The sequence below is a fragment of the Sciurus carolinensis genome, chromosome 13 (assembly GCF_902686445.1).
Source record: "Sciurus carolinensis chromosome 13, mSciCar1.2, whole genome shotgun sequence".
NCBI lineage: Eukaryota > Metazoa > Chordata > Mammalia > Rodentia > Sciuridae > Sciurus > Sciurus carolinensis.
Genome location: NC_062225.1, coordinates 4,734,806 through 4,762,579, shown reverse-complemented (window position 1 = coordinate 4,762,579; position 27,774 = coordinate 4,734,806). Strand labels below are relative to the sequence as shown.

Here is a 27,774-nt window from a genome sequence, read left to right as displayed (position 1 = left end):
GAGACAGCAGCTGCCTCTGCTGGGGAAGCCAGGGCACCTGGGCCCTCGGGGACTGAGGAGGGAGAGTGGGGGCGGAGAAGGCAGAAGGGGGCGCAGCTGCTGGAGCCAGCTGGCAAGGGGGACCCAGGTGCTGCTCACGCAGCCGCTGCCCCTTGGGCCAGACGCTGTGCCCCTCCTTCCAGGTGGGGAAGGGACCGTGGTGCCCTTGAAATAGCAGAGGAGGGATTGTGTACGTGGGCCACGGTGCTGAGCAGCGGCTTAGCTAAGCAGACACTGTCCTCTCACAGTGACAGGACGGCAGTGGGCAGCCCAGGCCCCGCAGCAGCTCCATGACTCAGGCGGGACCCAGGCTCTTACTGTCCTCCTCCTCTGCCCCCTGGTGTGAGTTTAATTGTGTCCCAAAAAGAGACATTCATGTCCGAACCCCCAGGACCTGTGAACCTGAACTTACTTTGAAACAAAAAGAAGTCTCTGCAGGTGTGACCAAGCCAAGACGAAGTCCTGCAGGAGGAGCCCTGCTCCAGCATCGGGGTGTCCCCTTGAGAAGAGACCCAGGCAGACGCCGGGGAGGCGGCCTGTACCAATGGAGGCGGAGACCGGGGTGACGCAGATATGAGCCAAGGAACAGCAGAGCTTCCGGCCACCGCCAGGAGCCACTGGGTACCGGGATGGGGCTTCTGGCCTCCAGGATGGTGGAGAATACACCTGGGCCATTTGGAGCCCAGGCCATCGTGGTGGCTGATTACAGGGACCCCAGAGACCTGCGCGCCTCCCACTGCAGCCTCTGATCCCTCTCCCAGCACCAGGTGGCCTGCGCCCCGAGCAGGCAGGTGGGGAGGGACAGATAAAGTCCTGCGCCAGCCGGCTCAGGTGTCCCTTTCTATCAGGGGAACAAGAGCCATCACAGCCGCCTGCTCTCGCTGGCCATGGAGCTGACACGACCAGCCCCAGTGGCAGACGGAAGGTGAGCATCCCTTTAGAAACTGGGCTTACACACACACACACACACACACACACACACACACACACAATGTGTGTGCATATGCAAAATACAGTACTGACGTGTGTTACACTTCACCCATTCCAAGCACAGTCAGTGAGTCTGGGCCAGTGTGTAGGATGGTGTAACCCACTACAGCGAAACATTCCGTCTCTCCAAATTCCTTTCCCAAACCCGAATCCGGGAAAACACTGGTGGCTCTTTTGCTGTGGATCGGCCTTTGGGATAATTTGATGAAGATGGAATAATCTAGCATATAAGTCTTTCGTGTCTGGCTTCTGTCACTCAACAGAGGCTTCTCAGGGATCAGATGAGCTGTGGTCGTGCGTCAGTAGTTCCTGCCTTTTCATTGGGATCTAGTATTCCTTTGTGTGGATGTAAATAATCTGTTTACCCACTGTCCCATTGCTGGGTTGATTTCTGTTTTGGTTTTATGAATAAAGCTTCTCTGAACATTTCCCCCCAAGTCTTTATGTGGGCGTGATATCTTTGAATGAACAGTTTCAGTATATATTCTTTGGGATTCTCTACTTAGACAATTGTTTGTTCGTAAACACCTAAGCGTGGAGTGGCCAGGCTCTATAGTAAGAGTATGTTTAAATTTAGACAGCTGGGCTTGGTGGCATACACTGTAATCCCAGTGACTCGGGAGGCAGGAGGATACCAAGTTCAAGGCCGGCCTCGGCAACTTAGCGAGGCCCTAAACAACTTAGCAAGACCTTATCTCAAAATTAAAATTTAAAGAAAAGCACTAGGGATGTAGCTCAGTGGTTAAGCACCCCTGATACCAGAATAAATAAATTGAAGTTTATAAACACTGCCAAGCTGTTTCCAGCCTGGCTGTAGTAATCTGCATTTCCCCAGCCATGATTTCTGGTCGTTTCCCATCCTCGCTGACCTCGGGTATTGCCGGCCTTGCTCCTTGTCGCCATCTTGGTGGGCGTGAAGCAGTATCTCCAGTGTCTCCATTTGCGTTTCTTAAATCCTTTCCACGTGTTTATTTTCCATTTCATCTTCCTTGGTGAAGTGTCTGCTCACATTTCTTGCCCGTTTGTTTAACTAGGATTTTGTCTTCTTAATACTGAGGTTTTATGAATTCTATTTGGAAGACCTTTACTGTACATGTGACTTGCAAAGAGTTTTTCCTAATCCATTACCTGCCTTTTCATTCTCTTAAAAGGGTATTTGAAGGGGAGATTTTTAATTTTGATAAAATTTAAACGTTTTATGTCTTATCTCACAAAATCTTAGGTCACTAAGATTTCCCCCATGGTTTCTTCTAGAAGGTTTGTAGATGTAGCTCTCGCCTTCGGGCCTGTGACCCCCTTGGTGTTTGTTGTATGTGGTATGAAGCGAGAGTTGAGGTTCATTTGGTTGCTTTTGCATGTGGCTTTTCAGTTGCTCTAGTGCCATTTGTTGAAGAGACTACTTCCCCTGTCCCCTTTGTAGAAAATCAGTCAACCACACACGTGTGCCTCTGTCTCTGGACTCTTGACTGTGTTCCACTCACCTCTATTTCTATCCTTATCCTAGTACTGTACTTTTCTATGTTTACTGTAGCTTTATAAAAGTCTTAAAATAAGAAAATGTAAATCCTTCAATTAAAAAATATCATTTTTGGTTCTTTCTAGTTATGCATAACAATAGAGTGTATTTTGACATATCATACGTACGTGGGGTGTAACTTCCCATTCTTGTGGTTGTACATGATGTGGAGTTATATTGGTTGTGTGTTCATATAGGAACACAGGAATGTTATGTCCCATTCATTCTACTGTCTTTCCTATTCTCATTCCTTCTCCTTTCCCCCAGTGCTCCTACATCCAATCTGGTGAACCTCCATTCCTGCCCCAACCCTGAACTCTGACTATCTTGTGCTAGCATCCACAGATCAGAGAGAACATTCAGTCTTTGGTGGTGAATTTCATTTAGCATGATAGTCTTCAGTTCCATCCATTTGCCCACAAATGCCGTAATTTCATTCTTCTTTATGACTGAGTAATATTCCCTTGTGTATATGTACCACATTTTCTTTATTCATTCATCTGTTGAAGGGCACCTAGGTTGGTTCCACAGTTTAGCTATTGTGAATTGAACTGTTATAAACCTTGAAGTGGCTGCGTCACTGTAGTATGCTGATTTTAAGTCCTTTGGGTATATACTGAGGAGTGGGTTAGCTGGGTGAAATGGTGGTTCCATTCCATGTTTTCTAGGGAATCTCCATAGTGCTTTCCAGAGTGGTTGCACCAATTTACAGTTCCACCAGCAATGTATGAGTGAGCCTTTTCCCCACATCCTCGCCAGCATTTATTGTTGCTTGTGTTCTTGATAATTGCCGTTCTGACTAGGGTGAGATGAAATCTCAGTGTAGTTTTGATTTGCATTTCTCTAATTGCTAGTGATATTGAACATTTTTTCATATATTTGTTGATTGATTGTATTTCCTCTTCTGCGAAGTGTCTGTTTAGTTCTTTAGCCCACTTATTGATTGGGTTATTTGTTGTTCTGGTGTTGAGTTTTTTATGTATCCTGGAGATTAATGCCCTATCCGAGGTACAGGTGACAAGGATTTTCTCCCATTCTGTAGGCTCTCTCTTCGCATTCTTGGTTGTTTTCTTTGCTGTGAAGAAAGCTCTTTGGTTTGCTACCTTTCCATTTACTGATTATTGATTTTACTTCTCACACTTCAGGCATCTTACTAGAGATGTTGAACACTTTTTCATATATCTATTGATTGTTTGTATTTCTTCTTCTGTGAAGTGTCTGCTCAGTTCCTTAGCCCATTTATTGATTGGGTTATTTGTATTTTTGGTGTAAAGTTTTTTGAGTTCTTTATAAATTCTGGAAGTTAGAGCCCTATCTGAAGTGCACGTGGTAAAGATTTTCTCCCACTCCGTAGCCTCTCTTCACATTGTTGATTGTTTCCTTTGCTGAGTAGAAGCTTTTTAGTTTGAATCCATTCCATTTATTGATTCCTGCTTTTATTTCTTGTGCTTTAGGAAGTCTGGTCCTAAGCCGACACGATGGAGATTTGGCCTACTTTTTCTTCTAGTAGGTGCTGGGTCTCTGGTCTAGTGCCTAGATCCTTCTTCCACTTTGAGTTGAGTTTTGTGCAGGATGAGAGATAGAGATTTAATTTCATTTGGTTACATATGACTTCCAGTTTCCCAGCACCATTTGTTGAAGAGGATTTCTTTTCTCCAATGTATGTTTTGGGCACTTTTGTCTAGTGTGAGATGACTGTATTTACGTGGGTTTGTCTCTGTATCTTCTATTCTGTACCATTGGTCTTCAAGTCAGTTTTGGTGCCAATACCATGCCATTTTGTTACTATAGCTCTGTAGTATAATAATTTTTTTTTTTTCAGTGCTGGGGATTGAACCCAGGGCCTTATGCTTGCAAGCCAAGCACTCTACCAACTGAGCTATCTCCCCAGCTCTGTAGTATAATTTAAGGTCTGGTTTTGTGATGCCTCCAGCTTCACTTTGCTTGCTGAGAATTGCTTTGACTATTCTGGGCCTCTTATTTTTCCAAATAAATTTCATGATCACTTTTTCTAGTTCCGTGAAGAATTTCATTGGAATTTTAATAGGAATTGCATTGAATCCGGATGAGAATCCATATGATATTTTTGGTAGTATGACCCTTTCGTCAATATTAATTCTGCCTATCCAAGAGCATGGGAGATCTTTCCATCTTCTAAGGTCTTCTTCAATTTCTTTCTTTAGTGTTCTGTAGTTTTCAATATAGAGGTCTTTCACCTCTTTTGTTAGCTTGATTCCCAAGTATTTTATTTTCTTTGAGGCTATTGTGAATGGGATAGTTTCCTTAATTTCTCTTACAGTGGATTCATCACTAATGTATAGGAATGCAATTGATTTATGGGTGTTAATTTTACATCCTGCTATTTGCTGAATTCATTTATGAGTTCTACAAGTTTTCTTGTGGACTTTTTTGAGTCTTCTAAATATAGAATCATGTCATCGGCAAATAGTGATAGTTTGAGTTCTTTTCCTATTCTTATCCCTTTAATTTTTTTCTTCTGTCTTACTGCTCTGGATAGAGTTTCAAGAACTATGTTGAAAAAAAGTGGTGAAAGAGGGCCTCCCTGTCTTGTTCCAGGTTTTAGAGGGAATGTTTTCAATTTTTCTCCTTTTAGAATGATATTGGCCTTGGGTTTAGCATATGTTACAATGTTTACAATGTTGAGGTATGTTCCTACTAACCCTAATTTTTCTAGTGTTTTGAACATGAATGGATGCTGTATTTTGTCAAATGCTTTTTTTTCTGCATCTGTTGAGATAATCATGTGATTCTTGTCATTAAGTCTATTCATGTTATGAATTATTCTTATTGATTTCTGTATGTTGAATCAACCTTGCATCCTTGGGATGAACCCCACTTGATCATGGTGCACTATCTTTTTAATGTTTTTGTATGCAATTTGTCAGTATTTTATTAAGAATTTTTGCATCTGTATTCATGAGGGATATTGATCTGAAGTTTTCTTTCCTTGATGTGTCTTTGTCTGGTTTTGGTATCAGGGTGATACTAGCCTCGTAGAATGAGTTTGGAAGAGTTCCCTCCTTATCTATTTCATGGGATAATTTAGGAGGATTGGTGTTAGTTCTTCTTTGATGTTCTGATGGAACTTGGCTGAGAATCGGTCTGGTCCTAGGCTTTTCTTTGTTGGTAGTCTTTTCATGGAATCTCCAATTTCTTTGCTTGAAATTGATCTGTCTACCCAAAGTGGCCAAAGCACTCCTTAGCAAGAAGAGTGAAGCAGGGGGCATCACACTACCAGGCCTTAAATTATACTACAGAGCTATAGTAAGAAAAGTGGCATGATATTGGTACAAAATAGACATGTAGACCAATGGTACAAAATAGAAGATGTAGAGACAAACCCACATAAATATGGTTATCTCATACTAGACAAAGGTGCCAAAAAATATACATTGGAGAAAAGATATCCTCTTCAACAAATGGTGCTGGGAAAACTGGAAATTCCTATGTAACAAAATGAAATTAAACCTCTTATCTCTCACCCTTCACAAAACTCAACTCAAAGTGGGCCAAAGACTTAGGCACTAAAACAGAGACCCTGCACCTAAGAGAAGAAAAAGTAGACCCAAATCTTCATCAGGTGGGCTAAGGACCTGACTTCCTTAATAAGACTCCTAAAGCACAAGAAGTAAAATTAAGAATCAATAAATGGAATGAATTCAAACTAAAAAGCTTCTTCTCAGCAAAGGAAACAATCAGTAACATAAAGAGAGAGGCTACAGAGTGGGAGACAATCTTTACCACATGCACCTCAGATAGAGCACTGATTTTCAGGACATATAAAGAACTCAAAAAACTTCACACCAAAAAACCAAATAATCTAATCAATAAATGGGCTAAGGAACTGAACAGACACTTCCCAGAAGAAGAAATACAATTGATCAACAAACATATGAAAAAATGTTCATCATCTCTTGTAGTTAGAGAAATGCAAATCAAAACTCCTCTAAGATTTCATCTCACTCCAGTCAGAATGGCAATTATCAGGCGTACTAGCAACAATTAAGTGTTGGCGAGGACGTGAGGAAAAAGGTACACTCATACATTGTTGATGGGACTGCAGGTTGGTGCAACCACTTTGGAAAGCAGAATGGAGATTCCTAAGAAAACATGGAATGGAACCTCCTTTTGACCCAGTTATCCCACTCCTCAGTAAATACCCAAAAGACTTAAAGTCAGCATACTACAGTGACGGAGCCACTTCAATGTTTGTAGCAGCTCAATTCACGATAGCAAAACTGTGGAACCAACCTAGATGCCCTTCAACAGATGAATGGATAAAGAAAATGTGGTACATTTACACAATGGAATATTACTCAGCTTTAAAGAAGAATGAAATTATGGCATTTGCAGGTACATGAATGGAACTGTAGTAGATCATGCTAAGTAAAATAAGCCAATCCCAAATAGTCAAAGTCCAAATGTTTTCTCTGATAAGTGGATGCTGATCCATAGTGGGGGTGGATAGGGAAGAATGAAGGAACTTTGGATTGTACAGAGGGGAGTGAGCGGAGGGGTGGGGCTGGTGGGGATGGGAAGGACAGTAGATTGAGACAGACATTATTACCGTATATACATGTATGAAAAAGAATTTAAAAATATTTAGCACTGTCAAAAAAAGTTAATGAAAAATAAATAAATGAAAGTTAAAAAATTTTAAAAAAAGAAAGGAAGATTCCCAGCCCAAGTTTCAAAGGCCATTTTGTATTTGGTTTGGGACCTTCACACACACACACACACACACACACACACACACACACACAAGAAAGAAATTGATCTGTCTAAATTGTCTATGTCTTCTTGATTTGATTTGGATCGGTTGTATGTCTCTAGAAATTTGTCAATATCTTCAAGATTTTCTAATTTATTAGAGTATAAATTCTCAAAGTAGTTTCTGATTGTCACCTCTATTTCAGTAGTGTCCATTGTGATTTTTTTCATTGCAAATTTTAGTAATTTGTGTTTTCTCTCTTTTTTTCTTTGTTAGCTTGGATAAAAGTTTATCAATTTCATTTTAAAAAATGACTTTTTGTTTTGTTGATTTTTTGGATTATTCATTTGGTTTCTGTTTCACTGATTTCAACTCTGATTTTGATTATTTCCTGTCTTCTGCTTTTGGTGTTATTTTGTTCTTCTTTCTCTAGAGCTTTGAGATGTAATGTTATTTATTTGTTGACTTTCTATTCTTTTAATATATAAGCTCAATGAAATGAACTTTCCTCTTAGCACACCTTCATACTGTCTCAGAGATTTTGATGTGTTGTATAGCTATTCTCATTTACCTCTAAGTATTTTTTTTATTTCATCCCTAATTTCTTCTGTTATCCATTCTTAATTCAGTAGCATATTATTTCGACTCCAGGTGTTGGAGTAGCTTCTATTTTTTATTTTATCATTGATTTCTAATTTCATTCCCTTATGGTCTGATAGGATGCAAGGTATTATCTCTATATTTTTGTATTTGCTAAGAGTTGCATTGTGGCCTAAGATTTGGTGTTTCTTAGAGAAGGATCCACATGCTCCAGAGAAGAAAGGGTATTCAGTCATTGATGGATGAAATATTCCATATATGTCTGCCAAGTCTAAATTATGAATTGTATTTTTTAGTTCTATGGCTTTTTAAATTTTTTACAGACTGCATTTTGATTCACTGTACACAAATGGGATACATCATTTTGTTTCTATGGTTGTGCATGATATAGATTTATACCATTCGTGTAATCATACATGTACACAGGGTAGTGATATCTGTCTCATTCCACTATTTTTCATACCCTTCCTCCCTCTCATTTTCCATCTACGTAATCTAAAGTTCCTCCATTCTTCTCTCACCCCCCAACTCTCTTCCCCCATTATATATCATCATCCACTTATCAGGGAAAACATTCAGCCTTTGGTTTTTTGGGATTGGCTTATTTCACTTAGCATGATATTCTTCAATTCCATCCATTTATCTGCAAATGCCATAATATTAGTCTCCTTTTTGGCTGAATAATATTCCATTGTGTATACATACCACAGTTTCTTTATCCATTCATCTGTTGAAGGGCATCTAGGTTGGTTCCACAATCTAGCTATTGTGAATTGAGCTGCTATAAACATTGATGTGGATGCTAATTTTAAGTCCTTTGGTATAAACCAAGGAGTGGGATTACTGGGTCAAAAGGTGGGTCCATTTCAAGTTTTCTGAGGATTCTACATACTGCTTTCCAGAGTGGCTGCACCAATTTGCAACCCCACCAGCAATGTAAAAGTGTGCCTTTTTCCCCACATCCACGCTGTCTATTATCATTTGTGTTCTTGATAATAGCTATTCTAATTGGAGTAAGATGAAATCTTAGAGTTGTTTTAATTTGCATTTCTCTAATTACTAGGGATGTTGAACACTTTTTCATATATTTATTAATCGCCTGTATGTCTTCTTCTGTAAGGTGTCTTTTCAGTTCCTTGGCCCATTATGGGTTCTTTGTATTTTGGGTATAGAATTTTGTAAGTTCTTTATAAATTTTGGAGATAAGTGCTGTATATGAAGTGCGTGTGGAAAAGATTTTCTCCCACTCTGTAGACCCTGCACCAATTAGAAGACAATATAGGCCCAAATCTTCATCATGTTGGCTTAGGATCAGACTTCCTTAACAAGACTCCCAAAGAACAAGAAATCAAAGCAAGAATCAATAAATGGAATGAACTCAAATTAAAAAGCTTTTTCTCAGCAAAGGATACAATCAATAAGGTGAAAAGGGAGTCTGTGACTTTTTTATGTAGGTTTTGTTTGGAAGATCTATCTGGTATGTTAAAGTCAGTATTATTGTGTTGTGGTCTATTTGATTCTTGAAATTGAGAAGGGTTTGTTTGATTATGTAGTTGCTTCATTGTTTGGGGCATAAATATTTATAATTACTATGTCTGGTCGATGTATAATTGCCTTAAACAGTATGAAATGTCCTTTTTGTCTCTTCTAATTAACTTTGGCTTGAAATCTACTTTATCTGAAGTCTACTTTATCTGATTTTTATCTGAGGATAGAAATCCCTGCCTCCAGTGTTTTCCCACAGAATTATTTTGACTATTCAAGGTCTCTGTACAATTTCTGTACAAATTTCTACACAAATTTTACAATCAGTTTACAAGCAGCTTTTTTCTACAAAAATAAAAAATCCACTAGGATTTCGACTGGTGTTTGCATTGGATCAACATGCGACTAATGTAAAAAGATGTGACTTGTAGCAATACTGAGTTTTCTGACCTATGAACTCAGTAGCTCTTTTAAAATTTCCCTCTACAATAATTTTCAGTTCTCAGGTGCAGATTTTACATGTATTTTATAAAATATGTTCCTAAGTATTTTCATATTTTATCCTATTACAATGGCCTTTTTATTTCATGTTTCCAATTGTTCCCTGCTGGAATATAAAAATACAATTTTTAATTGTTGATCTTACATCTTGTGACTTTGCTTAATTTACTCAGTTGTAATAGCTCTATTTTATATTCCTTAGGAGTTTTCTACACAATCGCGTGTCTTTGGATGAAGATAGCTACACTTGTCCCTTTCATTTTTTTTCTTGTCTTATTACCCTGGCTAGAACCTCCAGTACAAGGTTAAGATGGGCATTCCACTCTCAGCTGACTTCATCCCATTATTTCCTGCCAGCAAATTATATCTCAAGGGGACAAAGCTTCTCTGTCAGTGGCTTTTCTGGGCATTTGTCCTAGTAAAGCTGCTTTTCTGCCAATGTGGTGTAAGACCCCATTGTCTTTCTTTTCTTAGGGGAATCACTTAACCTTTTACAATTAATATGATGTTGGCTATGGGTTATTTATTTACTTTTTTAGATCCTCTATGAGGAAGTATTTTTAACTGGCTATATTGCTGCCCAAATCTATGTGAGGTTTTTACAGAAGAGGAGGGAATGAAGAGGAGGAGCATCCACCCCAACAAAGGTGTTTCTTCATGTGTCAGCAGTGTGTCTCAGCTGCGTGTCGATTTATGGGGAAATAAGCACATGCTTTCATTAGGCACTTTAAGGATGGGCTGTTGAATACATTAATTATTAATGGCGTATCATTACTTTTTAATGGTACCGCGTGTGATGATGCATTTTTGTAAACAATGTGTTTGGGAGGGACAGGTTTTGCCAAGGAACTACCCATTCACAGTTCTACTGGGAGACTGGGTAGCCTGTGGTCATGACACAGGCTCAGAATACCGGGAGCCAAGCCCAGCTCAACTCTGCAACCTCGTGTGAATCACTCAACTTCTCTCTGTCGTTTTTTTTTTTAACTTGCAAAATGAAGATATCAATGAAACCTACCTCCAGGGTTTCTGAAAACTAAATGCACAAAGGCAATGAGTACCTTAAACAGTGCCAGTTGCCTGCTGCATTTTAGTGAGGAGTGAGTTTGCATACACCTCGTTTGCCCACAGGTTTTCAGTAGCAGGTTCACTGCCTGAAATAACGGGCAACCTTATCGTTTAAAAAGTCCTCTCCCCTGAAAACTCACCTCAAGGCCTTTTAAGGTGGACCGTTGATTTGCCATTGTTTCAAGATGTTATTTGCATAATTGGCATGTTTTAAAATCTTGTACATTGCATGCGCGATGAAAGGGTTAAAGTTGTGGGCAGCGATGCTCTTGAAGTTAGCGTGTCACTTTGTTTGGAGGCTGAGCCAGAGTGCACTTTCTGATCTCTTCACTTTGGCCTCTTGACAGTGGGATGTGTGAGGTCCCTACGCTGCTCCTGGGTCAGCCCAGCTGGGTGCGTGGACCACTGGGAAGTCCCCATTGGCTGCAGCTGATTATTTCCTGCCAACAAATTATAGCTCAGGGAGACGGAGGCTGCCAGTCGCTTTGCTGGGTGTCTGGCCTGGCCAAGCTGCCCTTGTGTCAACACGCTCCAGGCCTCGGTGTGCCCTACCTGTGCAGCGTGGGTTTGTAGGTGAGTAGGGGGCTCCTTGCTAGCAGGAACGAGGTCACCCTGAGCCTGCCCAGAGTCAGCACAGGAATGGTGACCTGTAAGAGAGAGTTCTCCAGCCGCCGGCGTGCCTTCAAGGACCTGCGCCCCGACCTTGACCTTGCCTTTGCCTGTTCTGGGGGCACGTCGAGGCCCACCAGGCCAGCAGGTGTGCCAAGAGCCCTCTGCGAGGTTTTCCATTGAAGTCTCTCGTCTAGCCAGCTGTCTGCCCTGGGTTGTCTTGTTCAGGGCAGTGTAATACTTTTTCTACACGTTGCGTTTCTCTTTTTTAACTGGGAAATGCCCTCGCTTCTATTTGCACCATCTGCACAGTGTTTTATTCACCGTCTCTGACTCCCCTGCGAGGAGGGGGCAGTGGCATGTGTGAAGAGAGCCCGTGTGCCGGGTTTCCTGGTGTTATCCTCCACTCCGTGATCTCCTGGAACTCCTGGGGATGGTTAGCCGGCTCTTGCCTCTGATCCTCAGGCTACTCCCTGAGTGTCACTTGTCTGACACGACTTTTTCGCTGTGATTGTGACACCGACGCAGAGATCCGTGGATCCAGGGATCGTTGAGGAGACATCGTCCTCTCCCTCAACGATCCTGAGACACCCAGTCAGGTGTGGAACCACAGGTCCTCGTTCTCCAAGCTGTGCCCACCGCCCTGGGTGATCGTGCTAAGTTATACGTGGTGGAGACTTTCTGCAGTGCTGTCCTTCCGCCGACACAGGGCCTTCTGCTGTAAGAAGCCTCTCACCCCGCAAGACCTCCAGGCCCTGAAGAAACTGCAGAGCTCGGGGAAGCAGAGAACCTTGCAGCAGAGAGGGCCCCTGGGAGCGTGAGCCCAAACGAATGGGAAGTAGGTACGTCAGGTCGAACTTTCTATTTGAGTGTCATTTCCTTGAGCACAAAAAAAATTGCTACCAGTTTAAATATCAAGCCATTAGGTTTTCGAAACAAAGAGAGGCAAGAAGGAACAAAGAAAAGTCAGAAGTGCCAAACTGAACTCCTCTGCTCAGATAAGAGTCTGCCCTCCGCCCCACGGACAGCTCCAGCTCCCGGCCTCCTGACCGGCACCTTTCTCTTCTTGGTGTTTTTCTTCTTTCTTATTTTATTCCAGCTGTGTTTTCTCACTTCCCTTCAGATGAAAAATGAAAAAAGGAACAAGGTTCCCTTCATCAGGGAGGTTGAAAGTCGACCCAACACAGTGAGGATCCCAGAAGTGACTCATGGGTTGAGCCAGCGGCACGACGTTCGTGGATCCTGCTTCCCTGCTTTCCTCAGCTCCCGGGTCTGCCAGACGTGGACACTACCAAAGAGCAATGGCTGGGTGTCACGGGAACTCGGGAGGTGACCTGCAAACACATGGAAGTCCCCGATTACAATGGGAGGAAGGGAAGGACAGAGGACAGAGAGAAGGTGGACTGGTCCCATTGAAGATTAGATTTAAGAATTCTTTAGAGTTCTTCAGGTGATGAGTGACCCTATTAGACCTTCCCCTGTATCTGAGCATTGCCTTCTCTTTCAAGTTTCCCGAATGTCTGTGTTTGGCCAAAAGTAGGCCATGGCTGGCCGCCATATTTGACATGTGAGGAATTACCGTAAATACAGACCTGGGCTCACCATACATCCTTGATGACAGTTACTCATCTGATGAGCCCCTTCTGCGGCTCACGGAGGCCCGCCCGCCAAAGACTTTGCCCATCCTTACTGTTGTATTGAAAATCGGATGTTTGCCGTCTATCTTGCTACAAAGTTCAGTTCTCTCAGAATATCATCAGTGGTTATTATTTCCTTCTGTCAATTTAACAGGTGGTGACTAAGAAAGAGGACTTCTTCAGTGCCTGGAGCTCGTGCCTGCGCCACATCACTTCCCTGTCCCTGGCACACACACACAGAGGTCAGTCATGATGAAAGTTTGTCCCTGGGCAACTCTGGGCTCTGCAGGTCCTCTGGGAACATGGTTTTGCAGAGAAAGGACAATCCTTACACAGTCTGAGCCTCATGTTGGACTTAGAGCCCTAAACCAAGAATCCTGAGGCGTGTGGTAAATCAGCTCCAGCCCCCAGGAGCACCGCTAGGACACCCACAGGCCCATTGCTAAGCACACCTGGGACCTGACAATTGCAAATGGCCCCAGACAGCAGCCCGCTGGCAAAATGCCAGTCCCCAAAATGACCTTTGCCCAGCAATAACTGTCCTTCCTAAAAAAACGGATGGGAGGGCACGTACCAGACAAAGCAAGGGTATTTCAATAGGGCCACTGCCTGAAGAATTAAAAGTACCAGCACTAAATGTTACACCTAGTCCTCCAGGTAGCAAGAAGCAGGGTCAGCTTCTTAGGTTGGTGGTTCTCAGTCCCGGGGCATTTTACCCTCTGGGGCGTTTGACAAGGTTTGGAGATGGTTTTGGTTGTCTGAGTGCGGGTGGTGTAATGGGCAGGTGGTGGGTGGACGCCTGTCCTACAGGACACAGGCAAAAGCCCCGCAGCAGAGAATCCTCCGGCCTAATGTGTCAATTGCTCGGAGATTGAGAAGCTTGAACCTTCATTTTGGCCTAGAAAGACCAAAATAGCTAAATGAAATGAAACATTAAACGATGCGTAAGATCCGTGGCAGATGATCAGTGAAATCCTTGTTTCATCTCGAGAATCGTGTCTCCCACCATCAGGACCTGGCTACACGGGGAAGTATTCAAAGAGAAAGTCCAGGCGGCCGCTGAGCTCATGTGCTCTGGGGGTTTCCAGCACCCCGGGCCGCTGCTGGCCCCAGAGGGTGGGGCTGGGGCTGTTCAGCTGCACAGCGGCAGGGGCCTGGCTCCTGGTGTCTGGACGCTCTCATGGTGGGACTCCTGCTGCGGGTCAGGACAGAGGTGACGGTGGAACCCAGGAGGGCCTGCATCAGCCCAGCCCCAGCCTGCTCACCACCACCCCTCCCTGGCCAGGAAGCCACCGTTTTAAGTGCCCCGTGACCCAGTGCCCGGCTCCTGCCCTCAGAGCTCTGATGAGAGCTGGCTTGGAGGGAAGGGTTTGGGCTCAGAGCAGGCCTGGGCTCATCCCTCCCTCTAAGGACCAGCTCCGGGGTGGCCCTGATCCTCGGGTGTGGCTCGGGAATGAGAATGTGCCAGGAGCACAGGTTCCTGGTGAGGCAGGAGGTCCCCCGACTGGCCAACCAGGCCGGCCTCTGCATGCAATGCGAGCACCAGGGAACAACCACGTTGGCCTTTCTGATTCTGATGGACTCCACCTTCTGCTCCCCTGGGACGAGAGGGAGGAGCAGCGACGGGCTCCTCCTGCAGATGCAGAAGCCTCATCTGCACGCCCACAGCGCGGCAGGCCCAGGGAGATGGACTCGTCTTGCTTGAACTCAGAATGACCGACACATAAGCCAGAAATGTCCGTGTAGTCACCCAAGTCAAAACCCAACTGCCAGCTCATCAGCACCTGGCCTGTCTCTGCCGAGAATTGGCTTAGGTTTGCAAGGTTGCACCAGGCACCCCATCTGTGTAGCTTGTGTCCTTGGCCTGGCTGGAGATCTGAGTATCCCCTGGGATCCCCGCAGGCCCCAGTGCCAGCCTCACCCCTAAGAAGTCCTCCTCTATTAGAGGGCTGTTTTTCATATTCGTTGATCAGACTGAGATCTAGCTGGGCTACGGAGCCGTGCCCAAGGTGGCCCTACCGAAGGAGGCGTGTCCGAGCCTCTCCTCCGTGTGTGCGGACTTCTGTTGGCTTCACTCCCGAGATCCCGGGGCCTGAATGCCCGGCTTCCTTCCTCTGGGCTCCTGAGCACTGACCACAGTCACTGCCCATCCTGGAGACTGAGGATGAGCCTTGTGGACTTCAGGTTGGCAGCGTCCACCTTCTCAGAGATGAGATTGTGTTTGAGGGAGGAGGCGTCCAGTGATCCCAACACAGATGCCTTCATCCTAGAAACACTGTGGTCAGCCTCAGGCTGCTCAGGCGGCTTGTCCAGAGCATCTCTGTGCTTGGTGTAGGACTGAGGACCTGTGCAGCTGGGCTCAGATCCGTGCTTTGTCTCTGCCAGCTGTGAGCAAGTAACTCAGTCTCCCCGGGCCCGGTTGCATCCTGACGTGTCGAATGGCATCCACATCCCGGGACTGTCGGAGGTGCCAAACTGAATGATCCTCCAAATTCCTTGCTGTAGAACCTGACGCACAGTCAGCATTTAATAAGCAATCGTATCACTTTTAATCAGTACAAAAATCTTACTTCTCAAAATCAAAGTCGACCATATAGACCTTGTTCCTTAAGAGGAAGGAAAAAAAGGAAGATAAAGCAGCTTAGTCTCAGTGCACAAGGTCTTGACACCAAGAGGCAACTTCAAGGATGTGAAAAGAAATCCAAATTGATTCTGCAACTTTCGCTGGTAGGCAGAAGTGATTGCTTTTGGGAAATTAGTTCCAGGTTCAAGGTCAGATGTAGAAGGTTGGGGTGTATCAATGAAAGGGAGAAGATTAATAAGAACTAGTTCCATGACAGCATTTAGATAGCCCAGGAATATTCTGGAACAGAGAGATCCATCTATAACAAGGAGGTTAGTACAGACACATAATGAGTCTGAATGCTAAGAATGAACCTAGCTGCTGCCCTCCGGCTGGGGTCCCCAGGGGATGGGAGAGGAAGTCGAGGAGCCCATCTGTCTTGGGTGACCCGGCCAGATGTTGCTTTCGGAGACGTTTGAAAGGTAGAGCGCAGGGAAGAGAAGATGAGGATCAGTCTGTTAAAGCTCCGACCTTGGGTCGCCCCCCCTGACAATGCACTCAGAATAGAGCCATTTTTATCAGGAACAAATGGGGGGAGAGCCTCCTGGCATCCACGTCTGAGGATGGGGGAAAACCGTGTTTGAAATGAAAATGTGAAGCGGTCCCTCGTGGTTTCCAGCAGGTTGAAACCGTTACAATGATGAATTGGTATTTTTCTGTGATACCCGTTTTTATCTTGCTCTAGAAATAGTGGTTCTGAAGCCTGGTGCCATCGGACCCCTAAGGGTGCACGGGTTCCTAAGCAAAAAAAAAAAAAAAAAAAAAAAAAAAGAGGAGAAACTAAGCACTTTTATTATAAAGGGCAGCCAGCCTTCCCCAGCTCTGGGCAGAACAGCCTCTGCTTTCCTCGCGCGGAGCCGGGGAGTTCTCAGGATGGAGCGTTCGCAGTCAGAGCAGGTTGGGATCATAATTGGAGTGGTCGGTGGGGTCTCTGCCCACTGAGGACCCGTCCGCACTCCTCTCCAGGTGTCTGTTTGGAAGGGAGATCTTCTTTGTTACCGAAAGCGCGATCCCGGCGTTGCTGGAGCCCCCACCCGTGTTTCATGGGCAGTGCTTGTCCCGCTGTTTGTCAGGGTGGGCCTTTCCCTCCCTGTCGCTGGGCGCTATTCGCTATGGAAGCTGCACCCGCCTGGCTTTTGCTTCGGCCTCCACCTCCTACCTCACGGGAGCTCAGAAACATCAGACAGGACTTCCGCGGGAAGCGCTCCGTGGGCCTGGGGGTTGTCCCTTATGCTCAACTACCAAGCCCCCCAAGACCCCGAGTCCTCTCAGAAGGGCAAGCCTGGCCTGGATCTGTGAGTCAGCACACTCTGAATCGTGGCTTTCCGCCATGTCCAGCTGCTGCTGCTGGAGGTGGAGGTGGGGGCCAGAGGGACCACGTCGGCCCGGCAGTGTGTGACCTCCCTTCCCACTGGCCCCGTCTGCTCTAGCAAGTGTGGCTGCACACTGGTGGCCTGAGGGAGGGAGAGCATGTGGTACCACTGTCCCTGCCACTGACCTCTTGCATTGTCCAGCTCCCACTAAATAGGTAGCCAGTGGGAGCTGGCCAGGAGGTCTCGGGAGCCAAGAATGGGCAGACAGAATTCACCGCCAAGTCCAAGCAGACCCAGGGCCTCGGGGCGCGGCATTGGGAAGAGAAGGGAGGTCCTGCCTCTGTTTTCTCTACCCCAGTCCCGCTGAATCCCGACCTCTGAGCACTTCCTGTGAGCAACAGGTGCCTCTGGACCTTGGGGATCACCACTGCACAGAGGCCTGCTGCTGGCCCGGTGGCCAGGTGAACAGTCACACTGGGCAGGAGCCCAGGAATCCAGGCCTGGAACTTCAGACCTGAAGCCTGGGGAACCAGGAGGGGGCAGCTGGGGCCGCACCTGCCTCTGAGTAGGCTGGCCCCGCAGTGCTTCCAGGAGGAAGGGACGGTGGAGCGGGCAGGCGCGGGCGCTGGACACATGGAGACCACGCTGAGTACTCAGTGCGACAGAAAGGACGGCTCTTCAAAATGAAAATGAAGACCTCTGAACTGGGACGGTGGCAGTGGGACCTGAGCAGGCATGTGACAGTGGCAGTGTGGGGACCTCAGCAGGCATGTGACAGTGGCAGCGTGGGGACCTCAGCAGGCATGTGACAGTGGTAGCATGGGGACTTCAGCAGGCATGTGACAGTGGCAGTGTGGGGACCTCAGTGGGCATGTGACAGTGGCAGTGTGGGGACCTCAGCGGGCATGGATGGTGGCAGCGTGGGGACCTCAGCGGGCACGGACGGTGGCAGCGTGGGGACCTCAGCGGGCACTCCTTGGGGACGAATTGCCTTGAATCTCGGCCCTCAGCCTGAGCGCAGCCTGCCGGGTGTGGCAGACGGTTCCAGGCGCCTCCTCCGGGAGCAGGGCTGAGGGAGAAGGTGCCGGGCAAGACACCCCTCTGACACCATGCGTGTGGGCCTCAGTGGTGAGGCTGGGGTCTCCCTCAGAGCTTCACTCTCCTGATCCTGGAGGAGAACCTGGGGCCTGGTTCTGCTGGACCTCAGGACACCCTCGTGCGGCTTCCTGAAGGAGGGCCGCCCTGTGCTCCCCAGGATGGAGCCCCCAGAACCCTAGCCAAGCTCAGGAGCTTGTTGCAGAAGAGCGCTGCCTTAGACACTGTGACTGTCCCCTTGACGGAGGTGACAGCTTATGAGGCAGTTTTGTCACAAATGACCCAAGGAGTCTTTCACTGGGAAGAAGAAGGAAAGAAAGAAAAAAAAAGGCAGAGTCTGACTCCTGGAGGCCATTTGTTCTGTGGAGGCCCCTTAAGAACAGAGTTTGGACTGGCACAGAGGCCAAGGAGAGTCCCTTACCTGTTGGGCCCGGCATCCCGGTGGGCTGTGATGGTCACAGCAGACCCTATCCAGCAAACGCTTGCCCCGCGCCAGAACCACATTAAGAACTTGGCTCTTGTAATTTGTTTAAGCTCCATAGCAACCCCACAGAGTCCACGGAGGAAACTGAGGCACGGAAAGGTTGAACGCGTTGCCCTAGATCCCACAGGTGCAATGGACGGGTGGATTGCAATCCCAAATTCTGCTGCTCTCTGCCCACAGGCAGCACCCACAGTTCACGCTGGGTCTGAATCGGGCAGCTCAGAATTGCTAAAAAAAAAAAAAAAAAGCAAAAGAACAAACCCTCACATAGACACTTTTTATAAGTGTCCTTTTCTTTCCCTTCGTTTCCATGTGATTGAAAAAATCATCACTTACATGATGACTTGGTCCTTGTCCATATTGGACTGACATCTTCTGACACCTACATCATTTCCAAACCCAGTTAGATTCGGACCCGCATTGGTGGACAAAAATAATACAAAAACAGAAATGAGTTCACTCTCAGTAACTGTGAGCATTTTCCATTACCATTAGTGTTCAGAATAAGACCTTCTACACCGTGAATAAAAACAGAAACGGAGGGACTTTTGTCTTATCATAGCAATTCTAAGTGCGATTTTATATTTTTAAAACTGAGCCCCTACCACATATTGTAAAGTTAAATGTATTGGCAATAAACATAAATTTAAATTTAGACTTTAAGGGACAACATGTTCTAATCTCAAAAACATTTAGCAAATAACCTTTGAGTTCACATGAGCCACCCACACAAAACCAAAATGAACTACAGAAAAAACACATAGAAAAAGCAACTGTCTGTTGACAACCAGATTTTCTTTCAGCTCTTGAGTTTTTCATCTATAAATAATCTGTATGTTTCGCATCTGACCATTTTCTTAAACGGCGCCTCCTGGCACGTTATCACTTCAGTGTGTCTAAAAAACAAGAATTAAATGTGTAAATCATGGAAACTATTAAGTTTTTGGAGGGGAGCTCTTTAAGACACATGCTTTTTAGATACCAAAAGTGTCAAAACGAGGCATTAAGATGATGTATTCTTTCTTTAGTGCATCTGTTTATCTTTTGTGAAAATCTCCAGCTTGATAAATCACCAGAGATAAAAACATCATTTTTAACTTATCATAGATCCCAAACCCCAGGAGGGAAAACAGCACCGTATCCCCTCGCTCATGAATTTACCTCTCTCCCTGCTTATGACTTATGAGATTTTATTTGCAGAGAAAACATAATGTTCTATTAGCTCGAAAATAATGGCTTTTCCCCAGAAACGTGAGAACCAGAGAGGGGAAATAAAGCAGTACTCATCCTCAGATCTAATCACCCAACAGGTTTCACTCTCTGCTTCAAGTGGCATCGAGTGTTACGCGGGGGAAGATGGCGAGATAACGGTGAGGTTTTCACCAGCAGGTCTACGTCTACAGACACTCAGAAGCCCTGCTCTGCATATCAAAGTGGACACTGCAGACTCCATGGGGAAATGTTATTTAAAACCAATGTAAATAGAAATTAGTGAGGCTAGCTTGATTCCTTGCCCCTCCTGGAAATCACTCGGAAATTCTCACGTGGCAACCTGGATAATCAAGAAATTCCCATCAATTCTCTAATTATAAATGAAAATTCTTCTGTGCAGCCAGAGGACTTGTTTGCTGATGGCTCCTAAATGGTTCTTACGGTGAACTGGAGGACTGAAGTGCATGAATCAAATGAATAAGGTAATCTACAACACAGAACAGGGCGGAGAGAACCGCTTTCCAGAACGTTCCCACGGGCCGCTTCCCAGTGTGCAAAACAGTTTCCTGGTGCAGTGAATGAATATCGGAGTCTCTTGCCTTGTTTATATTTTATGATTCTTCAGTCTTCAGATTAAAGCAAGTTAGATTTCAGGTCCGCCTACGTCAGGCCATGGGTATGCAGCTAAAGTTTTCCGGTGAGGGTTTCTGATAAAGCCGATTCAAGGAGACACTCAGCTCTGTCCTCAGCGTCGGAAACGCCTCAAGTCCAGTTGTACAGGACCAGTGGCGTCCATGAGCCCCTGGCCTCAATTTCTTCAGCTCTTTCCACTTGCAAGAAGCATGTAGACCACACTGGTCCTAAAGAAGGGCACGGAGGGACAGCTCAGACTGGGGACCGAGGTGCCAGGACACCCCGGGGAAGTCCGCGCTCACTGCGTTTCTGCATCTCCAACTGCCATTTGAACACTGAGGCCACGGAGATGCTCCGCCCGGACGCGGCTTCCGCTCAGCTGGCCTTCGGTGGCAGCACTGGCGCTTCCTTGGCTCCCGTGTTTACCACTTGCTCCAGCGTCGTGTCTTGAAGGCCTACCACGGGCTGGGGCCTAAGTTAAGTGCTAAGTTTAACAGATCCAGGAAGAAACAGCCCTGGCTTCTGGAAGCATTGGTCAGAACCAGGCGACAGCTGCCTGGGGCAGGTGCCCGGGAGAACAGGCAAGAGATGGAAGTCAGACAAGGTGCCGGGTGTATGTGGCCCCCCCAACAAAGTCCCAGGCACAGCAAGCGGCATTGGAGACCTGGCCCTCTGAAGGACACGCATGATGTGCCCAGATGGCAAAGCTAGGAAGGGTGTCGCAGCAGAAGGAAGAGCCAGGAGGGAGTCACGGAGCCTCCTGTGGGAGGGCCCGCCTGCCGCGTGGCCTGGCCTGGTGCAGGGCTGGGGTGGAGGGCGCGCCCAGCTCAAGGGCGAGCCTCAACACCTCCTGGGGCCGCGTGCCATGGCCACAAGCTTTACCTGTCAGTGTCCACCGCAGGCATGGAGCTGTGGTGGCCTTTCCAGGCAGGGGTTGGGGGCTCTGCAAGGGGGGACGGACAGGCGCATGGGGAAGACTCTCGCTGGCTGGTGGTGATGAACTGGGGCTGTCGGTATTGGCCACACTGATGTCCACCCTGGCTCTGCACCCTCACGCTTGGCTAGGCCAGAGCAGCCCTGGGCAGCTGTCATTGGCCTTGGTGAGCAGGAGGCACATCAAATGGGTGAGCTTCCCATCCAGCTGAGGTGGTGACATCCCCTCACAGGGGGACCCTAGGGGTCCCAGCCAGCACGGGGTGCAGGTGAGCCGTGCCCCCGTCTCTTCCTGAGTGAGGGCCACAGCTGCCCCAGGCTGACTCTGCGAGGGAAGTGGGTGACCACTGTGCTCCCTGTGTGACTCTGTGCCTGAGCCAAGGACCCCAGACGCCTCTCCTTAGCAACCACTTCTCAGGAGCAAACAAGGAGAAGGACGGGTGTAGGGTGTGCTGTGGCCCCGCGTGGAGGGAGGGCAGCTGCTTCTGCGGACCCCGCGTGGCAGGCAGGGCCTGGCCCCTCCTGGGCCCTCCTCCCTCTTGGAGAACTGCCCCCAGCTAGGATGGCAGTTGGTTATCCACACTGAGATGCCAGCAAGACCCCATTACCCTTCCCACCCCAGGACCTGGCCACGCTGGCCTTGCTCTGCCCACAGGAGCCCAGCCTCCATCCACTCATCCCCCTCCTGCAGGTTTCAGAGGACTCGGGGAAGGACACTGGTCAGTGCACCCGCTTACGACGTTTTCATTGTCTCCCAGGGACAAGGCTCTGGGCTCCAAGGACCAGGACGCGGTGACGCTTTCTAATCTAGCAGCAGGAATAAGGCATGAACACAGGCTGGTGGTTCGGGGGCGTGTGGCGGGCCCGGGCGAGGTGCGGGCGCTTGCTGCCATCACGGGGCTCCAGACATCTCGCAGGAGCCCCTTGGCACTGGGCCGTGACGTGTGAGTAGTATCCAAAGTTGGGGTGTGCTGGCGCACTGTGGGAAGGGACCTGAGGAGGGGACGATGTGAAGAGCTGGCTCGGGGAAGCACAGTGGGCCTGTTTTGTCAGGAAGGAAGTGTCTGCAGAAGAGGCCAGGACAAAACACTGAGGGAACAAGACTGCAAGCTGGGGCGTGGACGTGCCAAATGCACCCCGGAGCCTGGCCTCTGCTGGGCGGCCATGGGAAGCCCAGAGAGGCCCAGCTGAGCAGGGCCCGCCCACCCAGCATCCTAGAGAAAATCGTCCTGGCGCTAGGGGACATCTGCACTGGAGAAAGTGACCAAGATGTCAGCAAGTGGGAATGAGCAGCAGGCCAAAGGACAAGGATCTGTGTCGGTGGGGAGCGAAAGGAGGGTTGGCTTCAGAGACATAAGAGCCCTGTCACCATGCTGGAGGAGGCTGCCCCTCGGGAGATGCTGGGACCCTGGGGTGCAGGGCAGAGAGGCTGCCCCAACGGTCACAGACCGAACCCCGCAGGCTCCCAGACGAGCAGTCAGGAGGGAAGGGCCATGCACATCACGCTTGGCTGCTCTCTGGAACCGAGGGCGTGAGCTGGTGGCAGAGCAGGCTGAGGGACAGAGCCACTAGCCATGGCCCTGGCCCACACCTATAGGTCCCCGAGGGTCCCCTCCACACCCTTCACCAAGTATCAGTGGGCAGGATGCTGGGCCACCAAGACTGCCCATGGCCAAGAAGCTAGAAGCCCCTGCTGACCCTTTGATTTGACAACAAAGAAGGTTTTTCTCTGCAAAGTGAAACCTCTCTCTCTCTCTCTCCATTTCCCTGTTGTGCTGTGAAGAAGAGGTGGGCGGGGGACTTCAGAGGCCTGCGGCGCAGTTCTCCACCTGAACTGAGGGCACCGCTGTCACACGCAGGCATGAGGAGGGGGCTGAGGGGCCGTGGCCTCGCTGCCCACCTCGTGCTCCAGAATCAGTGGAGACGGGACTCACTGATGAGGGGCCTCGGAGAGGGCACAGGAGGCCCCTGCTGCCTGGCCCGGGCGCCTGCCGTGCCCCTCCAGGGGATCTGTCGGGGTAGCTTCAGCCTCCATCTCTGCACCCGAGAGGGGGCCACTCCCTCTGCGGTCAGCTGTGCCCAGTCCCCCTGAGCCCAGTCCTGTGGCGGGATAGAGGCTGGGCAGGCCTGGCTCCGCCGCCCCGGGAAGCAGGGCTGGGTCCCGAGGGGAACTTGCTGGTGGTGGTGCCAGGTCTTCCTTCTCCAGCAGGAGCTGACTTCCCGTGTGGGGCCCAGGACAGGGGCACGAGACAAGCTGAGGACGCAGAGAAGGCAGCTGGCCCCGCACTGCCTGAGTTAGAGCAGCTTCCTTCAGCCACGGCCATCTCTGAATTTCTAACTGGCAGGTTCGGGCGGGCGGTGTGACCCCTGCAGCTGGGGGCCGCGCCCACCTCCCGCCCCTCCTTCTTGCAGCCCCATCCCACGCCATGGGACTCCTCCAGTTTGGACACCCAAGCTCTTCCCTGGCCAACCCGGCCACCCCTTGGCTTGACTGTCCTCCAGCCGCAGAGCTCCGTCTGGATTGGGCAGCACACAGTGCTGGGGTACCTGGGGAAGCGGGGTGCAGGCTCAGGTGGGCACTCGGAGGCTGCGGCTGGAGGAAGGCCGGGGCAAGGCTTTCTAAAGCTCTCCCTGCCGAGGGGAGAGCCCCTGTTACCCGGGCCCTCGCACAGGGATGGGAAGAGAAGCCGAAGAACATCCTGAGGTTGGATATCTGAGCAGGCGAGTCGCACTTGCCGACTTAGCAGTGACTCCGATCTCCCGGGCAGTGTCTGAGGAGAGCAGAGTGATGGGGTGTCCCCGCGAGCTGTCTTATCTGCTCCCCTGATTTGCAGCAACGTGTCATGATCACTTCCCTGACTGTTGGGCATGTCCTTCGTCCCTTGCAGACAAGGCTAAGGCAGGAGATGGCTGGTCCCATCTCACATGAGGTCAGAAGGCAGCGGGTCTCGGGTCATGACTTTCTCTCCCACGCGGCCAGTCTCCACTTGCCTTGGGTCATTTGCTCCACTGCTCCCCCCGCCCACCCTCTCAAAGCCGCTCGTTCTGTGACGTCTCTCCTCTCTGCAGCCTCATCTTCTCACCCACAAGGGTGAGAGGCTCCACCAGGGAGGATGTAGCCTGCTGACCAGGGGAAGGCTCGCAGCCTGGTGCTGGCCTGAGCAGCGCAGGGTCACCAGGGCCACGGGAGTCGAGAGCGCACGTCGACCTGGAGTCTCTTCGGGAAAACGGCCCCGCCAGACCCGAGCTGTTGGCGCTCGCCTGTGGCCTTCTTATTCTCACTGGGCACTGGTCTCTTGGGTGGAGGGAACCACAGACGCTTTCATTCTGAGGAATGTTTCCTCTTTAAAAGTTGGGAGGGAAGGAGGGGACGTGGCATGTCAACTTACCAACAGTGATGCTTCTGCACACCGCCATCGGCTGAGAGGGGCCGCCCAAGAGTGTCCATGGCTGTCCTTACCCCTCTGGGGACTTACCGGACACCAGAGTGGCATGAGGTGTGAGGGAAGCCTGCCATTGGCCTGAGTGCAGGTCACACCTACCTCTAAAATCAAAGACTGATCCAGAAAGGAAACCCCAGTCACCCGTGTGGACTGCGAGGCGTGGCACAGGGAAGATGGCGGCCGGAAGAGAGAGGAGCTTCCGTGAGGCACAGGAGGAAGTGCCGGCACTGGCGGTGTGTCCTGCACTGTCCACTGACATCCGGACCCTCCTTCTGTCCCCATGCCAACCCCAGGAGGCTGGCACAAGTGGCTGAGGGCCCTGAGGCTCAGCGAGGGCACAGGAGTCTTCTGCTGGTTCCGGGCACACTCGGTTGGACAAGAGCAAGTGTCTGGACGTGGAAGAGATGACCTGCATGGGTCTCCAAGGACGGCCCCTGAGTGCCACCGTGACAGCTGTCGAAGAACCGTGTTTCCAGGCGACCCTGGGACAACCCCAACGATGCTCTGCCGATGAAAGTCCACTGCTGCCGACAGAGTCCTCTCTGAAGTATCTGTGACTGTGAGCATGACCTCCAGGCATCCCTGGGGTCAAGAGAGTGGACACAGAGCACCCCTTGGTCCTGAGGTGTGTAGCTCTGCCTGCCCTCGTGGGGTCTGTGAGGTGGAATGGACCCCGGGGTGCTCGAGGGCTTTGTGAGACCAGATGGGCAACCAGTGGGGTCCAAGTGCAGGGCTGGCCGCGCTCTACTCAGAAGCAAGAGTGGGGCTGTCCAGGCAGGGCCTGCGGGTGGACGCAGCTTTCGGGCTGCAACCGGAGGCTAAGCCAGACAGGTCAGTTGAGCAAGAGGCTTGTCCCTGTCCAAAGAAATACATCGAAATCTGTGGTGGGCAGAGCGTCCTGGGAGCCTCTTCAAGAGTGGACTCTCAGTGGAAGCCGCCCGCAAGGACGGCAGTCTGGTGTTTGGTGCTTATTTAGACCCAACTTAAAAACTGGCGCTCACGTCGCCAGTTGGTCTTTGGTGAAAGCGGGTCACGGATGGGGAGAAGGGAGGGTGGTTGTGGAAATGGTTTAGATTCGCATTCCTGGGACTTTCCTGGTCCATTTCGATGGATCATTAAAACGTCTGTGAGCCTTCCTGGGCCTCCCTCTTTGTTCCGCCTGGAAGGCTGGTTGGGGAGAGATGGCTGATACATTTGGGGGCGTTTGCGGGATTTGCTTGAGTCCATACTTTGGGCCCTGTGAAAACTGGGCTGGAAGACAGAAAATTTAGCACTGCAAAATTTACAAAGGCAGGTGGGGCCCTCCGGCTGGAGGCCTGGAGATGGGGCTCCGTCTCGGGGGAAGGAATGGCCCAGCTGTGGCTCAACCCAGGGGCTCCGGCAGTGCCACGTGGAGCCTGGCTGGTGGTCGTGGCCTTCGGCTCTGACGGGATCACCCCGGCTAGGTGGAGAAGTCACTGCGTGTGGGCCCTGACCGGTGCCGGGGCGGGCAGGAGCTTGACCATGTCACCCCTTACGACCGTCATGGCCGCACGCTGCTCCTCCAGGCCAGCGCACTGGAGTCTGCGGGAGCGTCATGCTGCCTTTTCTTCCCCTGCAGTGACCTTGGAGCAGTTCTCCCAGGCCGGGAGGAGCTGTCCAGACGCCCAGGACCGGGCTTTGCTAATGAAGGTAGGTTATCAGATAAGCACCGATTTCCTTAAAGCCTCAGGCGCTTTCGTGGCCCTGAGGAGAGTTCTGTTTTCACAAGCGGGAGTAAATTCATCATCTCTGAGTTCCCTGCTCCGCGGGGACGCGCTGTCACCTGCAGGCGGGAGGGCTGCTGGTTAATGAGCACAACGGGAGTGCCGCAGTGACAGCCGAGTGCGTGCCACCTCCTAGCAGGACCGTCGAGTTCTCAGAGGCCCAGGCGGGTCTATTTAAACTCACCTGACAGTCTTGGTTCCGTTAGCAGATTTATGAGGCTTGGCCAAATTCCACGTCTCCCTCTGTATTTTTTAATTAAGACAAAGGATCCCCACATTCCCAGTCGGCCACGTCTTACCATCAGGCGCTTCCTATTAACCGCTGGGCTGGGCCTCTCCAGTCAGAGGCTCCTTGCCCTGGAGCACGGGACGGACTTCTTCTCTTCTCAGTAACAACTACTTTATCCCTTCCGAGTGACAGGAGCAGAGGTGCAGGTGCCTGCCACCTGTACTCCGGGCGCGCACGTGGCCTGCATGAATTTAAGGCAAGCTTTGTCTTGGAAAGCAGGGGCAGTGGAGAGCTGCCCTTCCCTGAGACCAGGACGCCCGCTTTCACCCAGAGCACGCATGTTTCCATGAGGTCACTCCCATTCAGGAAGCTGTGTGCACCAGGAATTGCACTTCTTCGCCCAAACGCCAGCTTCTCTGCCAGGTGTCCTCTGACTTTAGAAATGAGTAGAAAAAACAGGGTGTCGCCGTCAGGAATTTTCAACTCATTTGCCTAAGATGTGATATTTTGGGTCAGTCTTTTTTTTTTAAGCTTTCAGTGAGGCTAATTTCATAATAAAGAGGGTCTGGGTCTGTCCCACGCTCTGGGTCCGTCCAGGAGACCCACTTGACAGCACACCACGCTGACGTGGCGGAGACTCGGCCTGTGGGCATTCCTTGCTGTTCCACAGTGTCCCGAGCCAAGTTCTCCGTGCCCTGCCCTGGGCTCCTTCCCTTCCAGCTGTGGGCCCTGGACTCTCACCTCTTCACCCCAACTCATGTTCAAGGCGACGAGAAGGCAGGGCCTCTGCTTCTTCCTTCCCATCCTGCCCAGCATTTCTTCTGCCTCTTGCTCCTCATGCTTTTTCCTTGCTCTCCTCTTTCTGTTCATCAGGACCCAATTTCAGG

General features: G+C 49.4%; 1 protein-coding gene across 1 annotated transcript in view; it reads left to right on the top strand.

Annotated features, from left to right (window-relative positions):
• The window catches only part of Acoxl (acyl-CoA oxidase like), a 296,158-nt gene that overhangs the window by 222,336 nt on the left and 46,048 nt on the right, over nt 1-27,774 (top strand). The window contains 2 exon segments of the mRNA XM_047522545.1: nt 13,332-13,419; nt 26,514-26,584. Coding sequence (XP_047378501.1) covers nt 13,332-13,419; nt 26,514-26,584 — 159 coding nt within the window.